Source organism: Astatotilapia calliptera, chromosome 4, assembly GCF_900246225.1.
Source record: "Astatotilapia calliptera chromosome 4, fAstCal1.2, whole genome shotgun sequence".
In the NCBI taxonomy this organism is placed as follows: domain Eukaryota; kingdom Metazoa; phylum Chordata; class Actinopteri; order Cichliformes; family Cichlidae; genus Astatotilapia; species Astatotilapia calliptera.
Window position 1 is genome coordinate 20,062,684 of NC_039305.1, and position 17,297 is coordinate 20,079,980.

Below are 17,297 nucleotides of genomic sequence, written 5' to 3' on the forward strand. Positions count from 1 at the left end.
GGGCCTCAATGTAAAATGAGTTCAGTTAACTTTATTTTTTTGCGTCATTTGTCCTCAAGGGGCAGTTTCCAGGTAACATTATAAGATCACTAGAGTCACATTTTACATGCTGAGGTCAGATGCCTCTAATGGTTTCTGTTTAGGTTTGGACACTGTGTGTAAGAACGTAAATAAAAACATAATGCAATGAAATCTCATAAAAACATTAGAAGTTTAAATGTTTAAGTGGGTAATTTTTAATTCGATGGTAATAACACGTCTCTAAAATGTTGTGACAGGACTGGGAAAATCGGCTGGAAAATTAAGTGGTGGTAAAAAAAAAATTCAGCAGTATGAGGAAGTTTGAGGATCATTAGGTTAAATTAGTGATTGGGTATAAAAAAGACCGTCTTAAGAGAGGCAGAGTTTCATTAAACTGCAAAAAAACCCCTACGTCTACAAATTATGGAACCTTTTCAGAATAATGTGTCTCAATGTAAGATTACAATGACTGTGAATATGTCATCATCAGTACAGAGAATCTCTGCATTCTGTTTTTAATCACATTTTACACAATTTTCTTGCTTTTTTAAAAAAAAAATTGGGCTGTACTTTACATCAGTTAAATATAAGTAAATCTTTATTGCTCTCCACTTGTTTTAATTTGTCTGTTTAAGGCCATCGTTTTCTTTTTTCTGATTGATCAAACAATTTAATAAATCACTGATAAAATCAACAAATTCACTGATTATAAGTGACTAATAGTTTTAGTTCAGCTGTCATAACACAGCGAGACACAAAAATAGATGATGTGTCGCTGTCACAAAAGGTAAGTCAGATAGACAAGGAGACACATAAGATCTAAGCAATATATAAGCAACAAATTATAGTAAGGTGTAAACACTGTGCTTTGGTGTACTGTTTAACAGATCATACAAGGAAACCATGTTTCCCTTTCCTCCTTTCATTACCAGAGTTTATGTTAAATGATATTACCCCATTCTAAACTGTTTTTCTTCCTTTTGCAGGGTAATTATGATTTTAAAGTCCCTTTTTCTTCCTGAAAGCGTAAGATTGTGTACATTGTGTGAAATCCAGTCAGTGTTATTTTGTTTGTAGGAAAAATCAAAACAAGCACAGAAACACTGACTTTAGTTAATGGTTGTTTAAAAAATAAGAAAACAGAGATCCACATTATTTTTGACCAACCTTGTTTTACTTGAAAGCTCATTTATTTGAAGTCATAAAGCAGCTGTTTCGAATAAATATGAAGGTAATAAAAGTACAGTAGCATCTCTTCTCTTTCAGGAATGTATTTCCTCTGCTGGAAGGGTAAATGTTGCGTTATGTGGCCTATAATGTCAAATACAAGTGATCCAATACGCTTATGTGAGCTGTGTTTCAATAAAAATACAGTTTGTCTTTAAGTTACAAAACCTCTGTGTAATGCACTGAATGCATGTGTAAAATGACCTGTGTTTGTTGCGCCCTCTAGTGTCCTGTTCTGATCATTCAACACACAAAAAGGTTATAATAAAACAGATTTCTGAAAAGCTCTGATGTCAGCTGGTCATCTTCTCTGGATCAGAATGACTCGAACAGCTTCATCCTTTCTTGGACAGAAAGGCCCTCTTTTAAACTCTGAGGAATGAAGAGATGCACAAAAATGATTTAAATAATAAATCTTATCTGTTAAATGTCTTTTGTCATGATAGAGGGCAAAAGTTGTAGTCATGTGATAGAGAAAGTGAACCCCTATAAAAAAAACCTGACTACACCTCTTCATTTAACTACTTGAACCATCTTTAGCGGCAATAACTTGAAGTAATCAGTCTCTGCATGACTTTATCAGTCTCTCACGTTGTTGTGGAGCAATTTTAGCCCACTCTTCTCTACAACATTGCCTCAGTTCATTGAGGTTTTTTGAGGGGGAGTATTTTTTTATACACAGCTTTTTCTTAATTTGTCTCCACAGCTCTTTGGCCAAGTTGAGGTTTGGATCTCCTGCTGTGCCTCGGATCATTGTCCAGTTACGGGACCCAGTTTGAGCCAAACATTAGCTGCCAGAGAGACGGCCTTACATTTCACCTTAGAATAGTTCATGGTAGAATCAATGAGTGCAAGATGCCAAACTCCTCATCCCTCCTTCACCGTGCTGGCAGTTGGTATGAGGTGTTTACGATTATATGCTCTGTTTGGTTTTCTGGTGCTCTGCATTACGGCCAAACATCTCAATTTTGGTGTCCCAGAAGTCTTGTGGTTTGTTTAGATACATCTTTGCAAACCTAAACTGAGCTGCCAGGAGTCCACGCTGGACGCCCACTCCTGGGAAGATTGTGGCATTGTGCTATAACACACCTGAATCCTGCAGACCAGCAAACTGAGACAAATTCTGATTACATGGAGTTGCTCACTCTTGCTGATGATCAGGTAAGTAGCAGCCAGAAGCTTTGATTAGCAGCTTCTGACTGCTACTTACCTTCTTCATTTCTATGGAATTAATAAGAGGAATCTGTAAGTGCGCTTTTTTAAAGTGTTTGCAGACAAGATTGCAACAGTAGAATCTACTTTTTAAAGATTTTAAAACTGATACTTTTGCTTTCTGGTCAAACTGAAGACACATCAGCTCTTACCTTCGATCTGACATCTCTTATTTGTCGCACGAGGGATGATTTCTTTGGAAAAGTAGCAGTGTTTGCCTTTCCCTCAGAGTCATCTGAGGGGGGGAAAGAGGAAAGACAAAACAGTATATACTTGAGTTTAACTTTATTACCTATGTGCTGATAAATGATATCAGGCTTCACACTGAGGCAGCACACTTTGTATGAATATCACACACTTCACACTTTCACATTGTGAAACGTGTCTCACCGTGGCTCGGCCCTGCAGTGACTCTTCTTGGAGACCAGGTGGAGAACTTAAAATCTTCACCAAGCCTATTGACATGTTGGTGGAGTTCACCTTGGCTGTTTGTATAGGGGGTCTTGAGCCTATTCTCAGCATATATTTTGTCCTGTGTGACACACACACACACACACACACACACACACACACACACACACACACACTTTGGATTAGGTTATATATATTACTACATACAGGATATTAGGTTAAATTGTAAATTAAACATGGTTGATGTGGATCACTTGTTTTTTTGGGGGGGGTTTGTTTTTGTTTTTTTGCTGTTATATTTATCCACTAATTCCAGTAAATAAGTAAATATAAAGCACAACATAAAAGTTGACATATAACAAAAGTCTAGTCTAACAAAGTTAAAAAAGATAATAATAAATTAAAATTACTACCATCTGAGCAATCTTCAACTCTTCTCTGAGAGAATGAGATTCCTGTCTGAGAAACTGAATTTCTGCCTCCCTCGACCTCAGAATCACCTGTAACATAGATTAATCGTATCAACACACACACACAGCCTATAATTTCCGTCTGACTATATTAAATATAAATGAGATGAGCAGATAAGGAACTGGACTATTGCTGTTGCTGATGCCTGTTTGGAATAATTAAACATACAGGAGCTGTATTTTCTGGACTCTGTTGTATGGACAGCAGGGAGCACTCCCTCTCTGTGCGTCTCTCCTGAGATGCTGATATAAGCTCAGTGAAAAGAAGTCTGTCTACCTGTTTCTTTTTGAGTTCCTGGTTTTCTTTTTGGCACTGCATCATTGATTTTCTCTCATCTTGCAGTTCCTCTCTGAGCTGAGAGTTTTCCAGGCATTTCTCGGTGTGCTGAACCGACAGCATCTCCAGCTCCTTCTGCAATAACTGGATCTCCTTCCTTTGATGACAAAGCAAAGCACAGATGATGACGAACGGGAAAGCAAGCAGTTGTCTCTTCCTCCATGATCTGCGCTGGTTTATTAATTCATGAATCTTATTGCAAGTAAAGATTGTGTTTTAAAACAGCTATTATAAAAGAATGTGTATTTGTCATTTGCCGTCTGTGTTTAACAGATTTCCAATGATGACCACTCTCATTACAGTTTTTTACAGACGCTAGGACACATTTCTCAATACTTAGGTCACTTTTGCAAAACTCCTCACACGGTGAGCACAACAGAAGTCTATGTGGGCTAAACTGAGGATCAGTTATCATTGTTTTGGCACAAAATGCATTCAATGACTACATCTCTCAAATTTCATGAATTATTTTCTCACTCAGACACAACAACTGCCAAAAATCTTTGTACGTACAGGACATTTTGCATGTGCTTACATACTGTTTTCAAAACTGTTAAACTTATGGCCAAAACAATAACACAATGCAAAACTTGAAAAGACAGCAAAATTCAACAGCAATATTTTATTGAAACATATTTTAAATCTAAAAATGCAGTTTACATCCCACAGATTTACAATCTTGTTACAGTTTTTTCTGATTGCTTAAGCACATTTTTTGTAACTATTGGCTAATTTTGCAAAACTCTTCACACAAATAAGAAAACCTGTCACCCAATAATCAAAACATTGTAGTTCTCTTGCAAAAGCAAACACAGCTAGATTAACTCTTCACACCTTCGTAAAAATGGTGTTTCCGTATCAAACAGTACACACAAGCCATCATCTACTAAGCACACAATGCGCCAACTGCACACTGATGGTATGAATACAAAACACATCTGGCTTTTGCTTTCTCTGTGCACAAGGTAGGCTATGTCAGTTTGAGCTCATACTTCTCTCATAGATCCATAAGCATAGAGGGATCCAAACTTCAAGTACTGGTGTTTATTCAAACACATCAAAACAAACACAAGTGTTTATTTCCAAGTACAGGATTATTTGCAACCGCCATAATGACTATATGGGTTACTTGGTCTGCAGTGAACATGCTTCCTCTGCCAGCATCTGGTCATCTAGCAATTCTGTAAAGTAACAATTTCAGTATTTGTACATCAATGGTATTGGTGTGTTTCTCATTGGCATATGGCAGTGCTACAAATCTTTGTGCGAAGTGACTGTACTAACCAATTCTCATTTCAAGATGTCCTTATGGTACTTGCTACAGTGTAGCGGCTCGAGTTAGGCTGGACCCGTTGGCCAGCTACCCTCAGGGTCATTCCACGGTTGATTACATGGTCCACTATTGTAGCTCTGATGTCATCAGTAATTCTATTTCTTACTCTTCCTACCCTTCCTCTCCCCCCTCCTCATCTTCCTCTCCCCCCTCCTCATCTTCCTCTCCCCCCTCCTCGTCTTCCTCTTGCTCCTCCTTGTCCTTGTCGTCCTCTTCATCCTACTTCTTCACCTCCACGTCCTCTTCCTCGGCCTCCTCTACTTCTCACTCTTTCTGCTCCCTCCATTGTACTCCGCACACACAGCTTACCTGTATTATAGTGCTTAGGCTGATTGCAAAGTGAACTAATTATCTAAAAAAGTTTTCACATGTGAAAGTGTGCCAGACAGTTGGCAAATTAGTGTTAATGATAGCCATACATGTGTATACTTTTGCTAGGAGTGTGTTGGAAATTTGGTAATTGAGTGTTGTGCAGTGAATTGTGCCTACCGTTTTGCAAAGTGTGTGTTACAAAATTGCAAACTGAGTGCAAAGCAGTTTTTGTGCTTTTAGTTTTGCAAACTCAGTGAGTGGTTTTGCTATAAGTCTGAATAGTTTTAGAGATTGTGCTACAGGAATCACAGTTAGGGTTTAAGCATTCAGAAAAAACTGTAAATGAAAATGATGTTGCACACAGAGGGAAAAAATAGCACGAATTAACCTGCAGTTCTAGAAACATTTCATACCATTAACACTGTTACCTGCTCACGATATGAAGTACAGGTAACAAGTACAAATGCAGTACAACACCTCTACAGTAAATGCTGCAATAAAATACAAGCTGGTTTTTTTTGGGGGGGGGGGGGGGGTTGGCAAACATTTTGAAACCACACGTCACTCACTCGTATTCGCCGTGGAGCAGCGTGACATCATCGCTTTCCATGATGCGCTGGGACTGTCTGCTTTTCTCTAGCTCCAGTTTGTGAGCCCTCCTCATTGCCACAATAGCTGTCGAGAAGCAGAACTTACTTTCAGTACTGCCTTGGTGGAATTATTCCTATCAGGCATAACTCTAATATAGCATTCTTACAACTAATTAATCAAATGTATTATTAATTAGTATTAAACACAACTTAGCAATAAAAATGTTTTGACAACAGTGCATTTATGTTCCATGTTTTCTTGCTTGCCTGCCATTGTCGCGGCTGTCTCCTCCTGCAGGAGCTGCTCTTTCTCCTTCAGAAGTTCAGCCACCTCCTTCTGATGCTGCTGCTGCAAGTCTTCTATCAGATCCCTGTGCATTTCCTCCACAGCAGTCAACTCCTGTTCACAGGAAGCCTATAATGATATTTAAAGGTGGTTGTTGTGCGATATGAGTGGCTCTGTGGTGTGACGGTTTTCACATTTGCCTAATAGGTTTAATTTTAGGAGGATACCCAAATCCATTGGGTGGTGTGTCAGGAGGGGGAGGTAGCTGCTGCGACGACCTTTGTGAATAAGAGAGCAGCCAAAAATAACTTTTGTGCTTGATATAGTCTATATACACTCAAAACGGCTTTCTTAAACATAACAAAGAGTTAACTGTACTCAAATGGCCTCCACAATCGCCACATCTCAATCCAGCAGAGCACCTTTGTATCAAGTATTTATTTATTGTCATTGTCAAAGAACAATGAAATTGCGTTTGGAGCTTCCGTACAACCCGTTAAAATAAATAAATAAATAAAATTATAGTGTACTATAAATTATAGTAAAAAACAATTTTCCACAAACTGCAGACAATTTTTTTGTTTCCTTGCCAGCTTTAGTCAGGCATTGGAAAAATCTACCAAGATACAAATTTTTATACCCTATAATTAGTTTGGGATTTGGTGAAGCAGGAGATTTGTGTCATGGATGTAAAGCCGACAAATCTGCAGGAAATGTGTGATGCTGTCACATCAATAGGGACTAAATTTACATCACTGTGAATCTGTGCCATGATATAAGGCAGGTCTGAAGGCAAAAGCATGCCCAACTCTGTACCAGCCTGGGGTACTAACAAAGTGGCTGATTATTATATATGTAAAGTGTAGAGAAATCTACACCAGCAGCCATAACACTGAAACCAGCAACAGGTAAAATCAGTATCATTTATTTATTTAGAATTCAATGTTCTGCTGAGAAATCATGGATGCTGCGGTATATTCATTGACTAGCTGGGACCACATCCTCATTTAGATTTAACAGCATTTCTAATAGGTAATGGCAGATGGAGTAAGCATGAATTGAGGGGAAGGCAGAAGTCAGTGCTGATTTCCCAGGAAGAGGGAAACCAAAATCAAGCAGGTGGTTTTACAGTTGTGGCTGATTGAGTGATTGTATTTTTACTTTTAGGAATAGTGTTTGTTCCATAGTTACATTGTAGCCTTGCTAATTCTGATGTAACCCTAATTGATTTAAGGCTTCAACTAAGTAAAGTAATGAATAAAGTGATGAAAGTAGAATTTGAACTTGATAGAGAAAAATAAATCTGTAAAATGAATTTTAAAAATACATACTTTAAGACTAATTATCTCACGTGATGCAAAGTCTTGGTTACCTGAATGTTTTCCAAATCTTTCTTGTAATTCATTTGGATCCCAAAGTCCTCCTCTGTTTCCCGCTCCATCACACTCTGCTCTGGTAGACAAGATGTATTTGGGATGTAAAGAGGTGCCTCTGTGCGGGATTTGCTCTGTTTCTCTCTGGAAACACAGGACTTGGTGTAGTAGCCATGTAAGTGCTTCATCTCCTCTTCGTGGATCTGCTGCAGTTCCTTTATCTTCTCCTGAAACTCGCCTTCCAGTTTTTCCACTCGTTCTGCATGATAATCCTCAATCTTCTGTATGTCTTCTAGGAGTTTCTGGTTCCCGGTCTCTACTGATATTATCTTCTTTTCAGCCAGCTCCAGTTCTTTTCTCAGCGCGCCGTTGTCTTCTTGAAGCTGGCATATTGTGTCATTTAAGGCCTCCTGCTCCTCTATTCCATCGTTGCGCTGCTCTTCCAGTTTGTTCACGTCAATTTGAAACTCCTGCTTTAAATCCATGTACATCCGCTCTGACAAATAAATTAACTTTGCGTGGTCCAGCATACATTTTAAGTCAAAGGCAGCAGCTTCCTTCCCTCTATGCTCCATGTCATCACCACCGACAGGTCTGCTGTCACCAGAGTTTACCAGGCAGAGCTGGTGTAAAAATGTAGCCCTTCTCTGCAGCCGGGATATTAGCCTCTCTAACCAGTCTGGCTTTTTCTTTTCCTCCATTTTTTTGTTATCTGATTGGTCCTCTTCTTCTGGTTCTTCCAAGCCCCTGGCATCTTCCTGCAGTCTCTCCTCATAAGAAGCCAACTCCGAGGGACTGATATCTGCCAGACCCGTCATTCGGTCCTCAGCGTCTTTGCTGTTTACTGGAGTCACACCCTCGTACTGTTGATGAATTTTTAAGGCAGCATAAATTAGCTCCTCTTCAGCACAAACTGTACAGATTAAACTTTCTAAAAGTTCATCGCTGTCACACCCTGTTCTCTCAGATCGCATCCTTTCTTGTGCTTTTAACGCTATTCTTCGAGCGATTATGTTTTTGTACCTTTGTGCCACATCCCCCTCATCGTTTCTTGATATTGAGGTTATCTGACCATGTTGGCTCTGAAGGACAGACACGATTTTTTCTACTACGAATATTTCCCTCATTAAGCACCTCTCAACACTTCCACCCTCATCCAAAGAGGACCAAGTATTAGTCGGTTTACTCATGTTACTCTTAGCCCCGGCTGATTTCTCTTCATTGAGGATCTTGCCCTCTCCTTTGCTGACATTATATGATTCATGCTGGTGTTTCACTGCATCTTTCTCTCCTTGCTGAAGACAGGCAGCGACCGTAGCCAGCTGTTTCTCCAAGTCTGGAATATCGAGGGGACTAGCATGAAGTCTCTCTCTGCAGGCCTGTATGATGTTCTGAGCCACCTGAAACCTGCCGACTAGCATCCTGCAGCGATTCTCTGTCTCTTGGGCAAAGCGCTGGCTCTTCTTGGCCTGATTGTGAAGAAGTAGACTGAGGTGCTGGGTAGTCGCTCGACTCTGGGTCAGCTGGGAGCAAAGCTGGGGGTCCCGGCAGCTGATGTGACTCTGGTGTTCCTCCAGCCTTTGTGTGATGTCTCTTAGCTTCTCCTCCGTTACATAAAGCTTGGTTTCAAGCAGCTGGATTACAGACATAAAGCGCTCTGGGTCATCTCCTGCAGTGATGAGGTATTGATATGATTCATCCAGTGATTTTGGGCCATTTTCTGCAGGTTCTTTAGAATTCATCAGGCTGACATCTGCGATATTGGACCTGTTAGACAACTGGTAACTGTCTATATCCTTTTCCACATTGATATGCTGTGTTGCTTGCTGTTGCCTCTTGTTATGCTGAATAGTCTCTGCTGAGTTATCCTGCAGCTGAGAAGAGGCACAGGTGCATGCTTTCAGCACCTCATTCAGTTTCACTTCCGTCTCCTCCAAGCTGTTACCCAAGACTTCCATCTTTAGCAAAACTTCACTCAGCTCTTGCTCCTTCCTATCAAGTTGTCTCTCATATCCTTCTCTTATGTCCTGCGTATCAGACTCCCTTTGCTGCAGTTTTCCCAGTGCCACCTGCAGTTCCTCACAGACTCTCTCATACGTGTGCTCCAGGTTGTAGTAGTGCGTTTCTTCTGTTTTCAAGCGCTCCTGCAGCTTGCCCACCTCCCTGTCTGCCTCTGCTAACTGATCCTGCAGCTCAAGGCAGCGACGATCGAGTTGCTCCCTTTCCTCCTGGAGTCGCTGTATGGCAGATATTGTACGTGCCAGCTCTTCCTGAAGCTGCCGTTGTGCCACCTCGATTTCTCTCGTCCACGTCTGGGTCTTAGTGAGACTCTCCACCTGCTGCTCAGACCTGTCCAGTTTCTCCTGGAGATCTTGTGAATGCTGCTCAGCCTGCGCCAGGCTTGCCATCAAGCTCCGTCGCTCCCTCTCCTGACTTGCTTGAAGAAGCATGAGGTGCTTCTGTAGCCGAGCATCTTTTTGAGCCTGAGTCTCTTCATAGTTATGAAGCTTTGCTGACACCTCATCAAGATTTTTCCGCAGCTTCTCAGCCTCCAGCTGAAGGTTTTGGTAGCTATCTAATTCCTGCTGAAGCTGTGTCAAGCGAGACTCGGACTCCCTCCTCTGCTCCTCGCTGATGTTCAGCTGGGACTTCAGTGAGGCCACACAGCGCTCCCACTCCACCTGCCGCTCCTCAAACCTCTGGCGATCTTGCTCGATATGGGCTTGTGCGAGTGCAGTGGCGTCACCCGTAACCAGCAGCTGAGCTTGCTGGGCTAAGAGATCTACTCTTCGCCGTAGTTCTGCCTCTCTGGCTTCCTCCTGACTTCTCTTTTGTGCTTCCAGCTCAAAGCGAAGGTCCTGATTTATCTTCTGCAGTCGCTGTAGAGCCAAAGATTGCTGTGAAGATGAGTTGGTGTTATTCTACAAGACAAAAGGTTTTGATTAAGAGAAAACTTTATATTGTATTGTATTGTATTGTATTAGGGCTAGAAACTCTGACAGAAAAGAAAAGTTAACGTTTCATGGATGGAATCTGCTGCTTTAAAGCATTTTAACTTGGAAATTTGCTCAACATTTAAGGATGCACCGGAATATAAACTGAATATCACTACTAGCCAACAATGCCCTTGCTAATTGATACTATCATGGCATTTATCAGTGTCCATGGCTGATGGTTAACTGCTAAACTTCCCTGGTTTTGTTCCAACAAAGAGGGAAATCACTATTTATTTAGTTATTTATTATTTGTTTATTTATTTTAATTTAATCTTTACCTTTTATTTTTCAAAGGAGACCTGCCAAAGAATCCACACCAGTATGAAAGGAAGTCAACAAGTAAAAAGCTACTTTCGACTGTTGCATTATTCATGAACAGTCAGCACAGCACACAGCTCAGCACGTTTGGATTGACATATTTTACAGAACAAGCTGCCTGCATGTAAATTATTTAACTGTAATCAAGCGCATTTAAAAAAGCAGCTTGTACATGTGTTTTCTTAACAGATACATTAAGACAGGCCCTATTTCAAACTCAGCCTAACCTTCCCTTTTTTCAAGTGCTCAATATGCTCTCTGAAGGAAAGTCTGCCATCGGACTAGATATATGTCACGGTCCCGGAGTCAGATTTTGACTTCTGGACTTGCGTTTTTGAAAGTGTAATATAACGATGTCTGTCTGAATATGTTGTTTTCTAAGTTATGATAAGTTTTGTGTTTGAGCTTCAGTCTGCTGTTTATGTTCTTTGTTCTAGTTTCTGTGAGTTTAGTTTCATTTTTTGTGCCTCCTTTCAATATCCTGTAACCCAGTTGTGTCCCAGGTCATGTACCCATGTCTGTCTCCATTCTCCCTCTTTCTTTGTGTGTGTGTGTGTGTGTGTGTGTGTGTGTGTGTGTGTGTGTGTGTGTGTGTGTGTGTGTGTGTGTGTGTGTGTGTGTGTGTGTGTGTGTGCTGGCCTTTCCGCATTGCTCTGATGAGCTTCTTTGGGCAGCTTCATAAGGAAGCAACAGTGGGTTAGTCTTGCTGGGTTGTTGCCTTGAAAGCAGACAGTGAAGCTCTACTCTTGCTCTTGTTACAGTTTGGAATTATTGTTATATTCAACAGTCTGTCCCTGTGCACGGAGTCCGGTGTGGTGAGCTGACTCGTGTGGATTCTGGGAGAAAATTGATATAATCTAGATTTAAATAGAAGACTTAAGGAGTCTCATGCATTATACCTGTGCGCCAAAGCAATCCCTTGAATGGATCTCTTTCTCTCTTTGCAGCTCGTCCTGCAGATTCCTGTTTAACTGCTGGAGTCGAGACAGTTCCCTCTGAGTTTGTTCCAGCTGATAAAAAAGAGTAATAAACTGGATGTGTTCATTTATTCGACTGATTCATTCATTCATTTTTCTTTAGTAGATTAAAGATATCTGTATTGATGTTTCCTAAAAATGCAGACCAAAGATCAGACTTTTGTACCTATATAAGTTGGACTCTGCTTTTTGGTTTGATGCATAAGAAAATATATCACGTGTGTTCTTGTTATTGTGGTGGAAATGCAAATACAATCTCACCTCTTTGACAAGTTGCCCAGTTTGCTGCTCACATGCCAGAGTTTCCTCAACTTTTGTGCAATCACAGGTGCTGTTTACCTGCTGGTCTTCCCTCTGGAGACTCTGTTTAGTCTGATATTCACTTGCAGTCTGCATGTTCAAACTGTCATTCACCACGTCCTTTGGCAGCACCACTGAGCTGAGACTTTGGCATTCTTCCCACCCTTTGCACAGAAGACCACATGCTTGTTTGTTTTTTTAAAAAAAGAAAAGTATATATATATAATATGTTAACATACATTCTGTTAGATTCATATTTATGGCATGTGTCAGTATAACTAGATATGATTTTAGATTTCACAGCAGATCATTGAATAAGTTACCTAAGTCTGAGTTCGTTTAATGGCTCACCAGTTTGTGTGGTTCCACTAAGAAATGAGCATTGGTGAGCAGCTGTGCCCTCCTCCTCCACCTGGGATGGAGAATCGGTAGGAGCTGGAGCACCAGGTAAGCCAGGGAGAAGAGACAATGAAGCGTTTCCATTGACTGAGCTCTGCACTCTTTCTACCTGCACTTTGGAGTCCTCTTTTTCCTGCTGCTGATGTGAAACTTCTCTCTGGTTGCTCATTCCATGTTCTTGCAGCTGCTGAGTCTCCGGCTCTGAAAGAGAGCTGTGAGTACAATTTAAGTAAATTCATCTACTAAGCTTGATTATAAGTATTTAGACTATCATAAACCTTCCAAAAATCATCCCATACCCACTAGAATATATATTAATATAATGCAGCACTCCAATGATGCAGCACTTATCTTTTAAAAAAGTCTACCTTGTGTTGTCATGTGTAAAACTGGGCCGCACGTTCTTGAACACTGCGTGGACCCAGTTCCGTTTCATCCCAGCAGTCATTGCACACAGCGTGTACACCCCGTCTGTGGTCTGTGAAAGTGGACACAGTTTTTATCACCGAACCTTTAAGGATTTTTTTGGCTTAAAACGGTTTCCCACTGCAGTGACACCAGTATCTTTACTTAAAATGTTGGATGACTTTGTTATTTTTCTAGAAAACTTACAGGGCTGTGATAAATTTGGGTTTTTGCATATTTGTCACACTTTAATGTTTAATATCAAACAAGTTTTCCTCGAAATAAACGATCATCACTTAAAAACTGCATTTAATATTTCCTCAACTTATCTTGGACTAATATTAAAATTTGTTTAATGATCTGAAACATTAAAGTATTACAAATGTATTAAAAAAATCAAGAAGGAAGCAAATAACAAGCTGGATTCTTGCTACCCAGCCCATGCACTAATGCACAGATGCTTGCCCTTTATTGTCAGTTTTGTTTTATGCAGTAACTGCTCATTTAAATGGTAAATGGCCCAAGGACACAACGACCGAGACTGTCGGAGCCGGGGCTCGAACCAGCAACCTTCCGATTACAAGACGAACTGCAAACTCTTGAGCCACAATCGCCCACATTTAAGGGCAGTAATGGGAGTTGTAGTGTAATAAAGGTGTTGTCCTTTCTCAAAAATAGTGAATGGTGCAAAGCCAATGACAGATGCCTGTGGCACAGATTTAATAACCTGAATAACTCCAGCCAGGACCATTCCTACTGTCTAAATATATAAATATGGATATTTAAATTCTTGGGTTTGCCTTTATGTGGAGTGATTTTCAACCGACTATCATAAGATATTTACAGAATGGTCTGTAGCTCATCAGCATGAGCGTGTTAAGATTTAAACAGAAAACTGTCATATATACATAAATAAGATCTCAAAATTAACAGTACCAGTTTCTTTGCTTTGATGCAGTGATGGTGTTGTGCACTGGTGGAAACCAAAGAGGAGGAAGGCTCTGCTAGCTGAGGGGAGCTGCTTGTTTTCATTCTGTCAGCATTATTTCCATGGCATGGCTCTTTGCTACCTCTGATTAAAAACATAAAAGCAGATGGACAAAACAGGAAATACTGACTGCAGACCATATGTAAGATTTATTTTTCATTAGAAAAACAGCAGCATTTCAGCGTTTTAAACGAATTTAACCAAACCTGATTTTCTCCAAAGAGGAAGACAACCGACTAGAGTTCAGGGTCTTCTTCCCAGAGGCTTGTCCTTTCTTAGCTTGTGACTTCCCTAATGCACCGTCTGACTCTGACATAAAGGCAGCAGTGAAGATAAAAAACAATCTGTGAGTCCTTTTCAGTGTATTTATCATTATTTTCTTTCTAAATCAGCAACTTCTTCATCTTTAGATTAAGAAAACTATTTAGGAAGTTAGCCTTAATGGATAGTCTGAATATTTATTTTAAAACTAGAAAACTAGACACAAAGATGAAACATGCGTGGAGTTACCTTCTCCGGCAGATTTCTGGTCGAGCCTGTTGAGAGAGCGGCTGCTTCTCATGAAGGGAACAGCAGAGAGGGAGGTGGTGTGGAGGGATGAAAAGCTTCGGCTGCTGCAGAGGCGGGGACCTGCTCTGGCTGTGTGGGATGCTTGTCTGGCAACCGGGTGACCAGCAGAGCCCGGGTGGCTGAGGCTGCCTCTTTTCAAACTCCCGCCAACTTTACTAACAGCTGCAGTTAAGTTGCTGCCTCTGCCCAGGCTGCTGCTCCGTCCGCTGCTGACACCGGCTTTAGACACACTGCTGCCGGCCTGCTTCCCTCCAGGTGCTGGTAGTGATGTGAGGTCCTACGTAAGTGATAGAGAGAGAAAACGGAGCCTCAGTGGTTGTGTGAGGAGAAATCAATCACAAAATGATGAAGTTCTGCATGTTTTTCACTTATATCTCATGTTCACCCTCCCATCCTAACTTCCCGTCTTTGACACACACAATGAAGAGCACAATTTAATCCTGATCGGAGCTCTTAATTTGCTTAAGAACCATCTGACGACACTGCAACCATGAACACGCACACACACACACACAAGCTGTAAACTTAATCACACTTGAGCGCTTGAGCGCACTCAGAGAGCCAGCAAATCTATTCCAGTCTCAGTAGATGCACCCTCACTAACTGCAGAGGTAATGAATCTGCGGCTGGATCTCACGACAGAGAAATCAATTAGAAGATGCTCGACTAAGTCCTGACTTGGCGATATGTGCAGGTTTTAACTGCACCATGTTGATCTTTAGCCATTAATGGCTACGTAAATCAAAATCAAATGCGTGAAAATCTCACAAAAAACAAAAAACATGCACTCAGTCTGAGGGAACTGTGCGTGGTTACACAGTCTGAGACTAAAGAAAGGGGTGCTGTTTCAACTGTAATGTGTATCTGCTGCAGATGATCAATACAAATCATAAAAGGAAATACTTGTTTTGTTTTGTTTGTGAGCATAACACAGCACATTCTTTCACTAAAAGCTTGGCAGTGCGGTTTAATGTCAAACTCATTTACATTGTGGCCCACATACAGCCCACACCTCCCAGTGAAACACCCCTTTCCATCAGTGTAAAGTAGTTAAACTGCACATTTAATCCCCGAGTTATCTAAATAGAACAAAAAAGAGGTGCACTTGCAACAGAACGGCTCGTTTTTTTTACATGATAAAGAAATGTTGCTGTAGTTAATGAAATACATCTGTTAGCACGACTCTTTAGGCTTAAATTGTAAGAAATAAATGTTAAAGCTAGCTTGTTGTCAAGACAACCCTGTAATTTTAAAACAAAACATTTTGGTAATTCACAGAAAATTTCTTATTAGATTTATTTATTTTACTGTGAACACATTTAAAAAAAAAATTCTATTGTAGATAGTGAAAAACAGGAACTTTTCTGCAATTTCATTCATTTATGTGCTCCTTTAAATTTTCCAAAAACATCCAGTGGACTGGATTCGAGTATTTTCCGGGATACTTCTAGCCTCCAGGCCTAAGGCTTGCTACCCCTGATCTAAGGTATGTTAGGAAGGGTTTAAAAAGGATGAGACCAGTGTCCTGTCAAACCTAAATTACAATATTTAGATGTTTGAAAATAACTTGTTGGATTATAATCTGTAAACATATTTTAACATATAATAATCCCCGTAATTACATCTATAAAAGCAACACTAAATGATTTTACTGAGAGTTTTAAACCTGCACTTACCTTTCCCCCTTTCTTCTGTGTGGGATTGTTGGTCTTAGTGTTCATTGGGGTCTCCTGCCACCTGCGATAGATAAGATTAAGGCAGCTTCACATAAATCCTGGCAACAGACAACCTGAACTTTCCCAAAACACTTATTTAATGTTATTGTTTTATTTGGTTACAAAGATAAAGATACTACCTTTCTTTTTCATATTACTAGTTTCACAACAGCTGCATTGATATTATATTTTACTTGTAAGAGAGCTTGTGAAATAAACCCAACAGCACACAGCCAGTGATGACTGCTGCTGGTCAAAATGATAACCTGCGCAGATACTTTTATTCATGAAAACATAACGATGAGGCTCACATGCCAAGTAAACAGCAAACATCAAACTAGGTTTGATTCATGAAAGACTATGAGGTTAACAAGCATAATGATGTAACAATCTGCTAAAGTTTTTACTTTAACTGAGAAAAAAAGCCAAAAATTAGAAGAACTGTTGTATAAGGTACATTTAGTTTATACCTGTCTTCATATCGACTTGTTTTAATGTAATAAATAAGTAAATAGGTACCTACCTTGGCTTCTTGGACATCATTTTCAGTCATACAAGGTTAACACCCTGACAGAGACTAACTAAACGCAAGAACTTTTGGCTCACATTGTGATCTGTCTGGTAGATGTGAGCTCTGTTTTACTCTGGCAAGATCGAGAGAGAGAGAGAGAGAGAGAGAGAGAGAGAGAGAGAGAGAGAGAGAGAGAGAGAGCAAATCACATACAGGTCTGTACCACAGAGTCCCAGAGAGACACATCACATGCACACGCACACGTAATCCCACAGTGAGTTGGCAAACTCCATTAGAGTTTTGCAGGATTAGGTCAACAGCTTAACTGGATTACTACACAGTAATTTTAGTGAAGTTAATGTAGACTTACATTGTCCTTATAGCCTACTCCTGATGTCTGTCAAGTATTCCTCTCACATAGGCACAAGTGTATAGTGGAGAAAAACACACAAGCTCAGTTTGTGTCCTGGGTTATCGTCCGCTGACTGTACGCTTGATGTGCTGAAGACGCGCCTGCCACTGCGAATCCCTGAGCTGTGACCTGAC

At 40.5% G+C, this 17,297-nt stretch overlaps 1 protein-coding gene across 4 annotated transcripts; it reads right to left on the reverse strand.

The window, feature by feature from the left end:
• Positions 1-668: 668 nt before the first annotated feature.
• Positions 669-16,879, reverse strand: LOC113020997 (trichohyalin). Of its 4 annotated transcripts, none has more exons than XM_026165340.1 (17): positions 16,764-16,879; positions 16,202-16,262; positions 14,466-14,802; positions 14,162-14,264; positions 13,904-14,039; positions 12,931-13,040; positions 12,515-12,774; positions 12,125-12,327; positions 11,786-11,896; positions 7,572-10,493; positions 6,181-6,328; positions 5,893-5,998; positions 3,619-3,775; positions 3,285-3,371; positions 2,851-2,992; positions 2,613-2,695; positions 669-1,620 (listed from the first exon to the last, which is right to left on the reverse strand). In XM_026165340.1, exons 1-17 carry the CDS (start codon positions 16,781-16,783, stop codon positions 1,564-1,566), a joined length of 5,043 nt encoding a protein of 1,680 aa, XP_026021125.1. In that variant the 5' UTR covers positions 16,784-16,879; the 3' UTR covers positions 669-1,563. The 4 variants fall into 4 exon arrangements, with proteins under 4 accessions (XP_026021125.1, XP_026021126.1, XP_026021124.1 ...); XM_026165341.1 differs by having other exon boundaries at positions 7,572-10,469; positions 12,125-12,348; XM_026165339.1 differs by having other exon boundaries at positions 12,125-12,348.
• Between the last annotated feature and the right edge of the window lie 418 nt (positions 16,880-17,297).

Coding starts and splice junctions, on each gene's coding strand:
- LOC113020997 (XM_026165339.1), bottom strand. CDS start 16,783: ATGATGTCCAAGAAGCCAAG. Junction 16,263..16,763: donor ATGATGTCCAAGAAGCCAAG/GTAGGTACCTAT, acceptor TATCTATCGCAG/GTGGCAGGAGACCCCAATGA. Junction 5,999..6,180: donor GACAGCCGCGACAATGGCAG/GCAAGCAAGAAA, acceptor GCTTCTCGACAG/CTATTGTGGCAATGAGGAGG.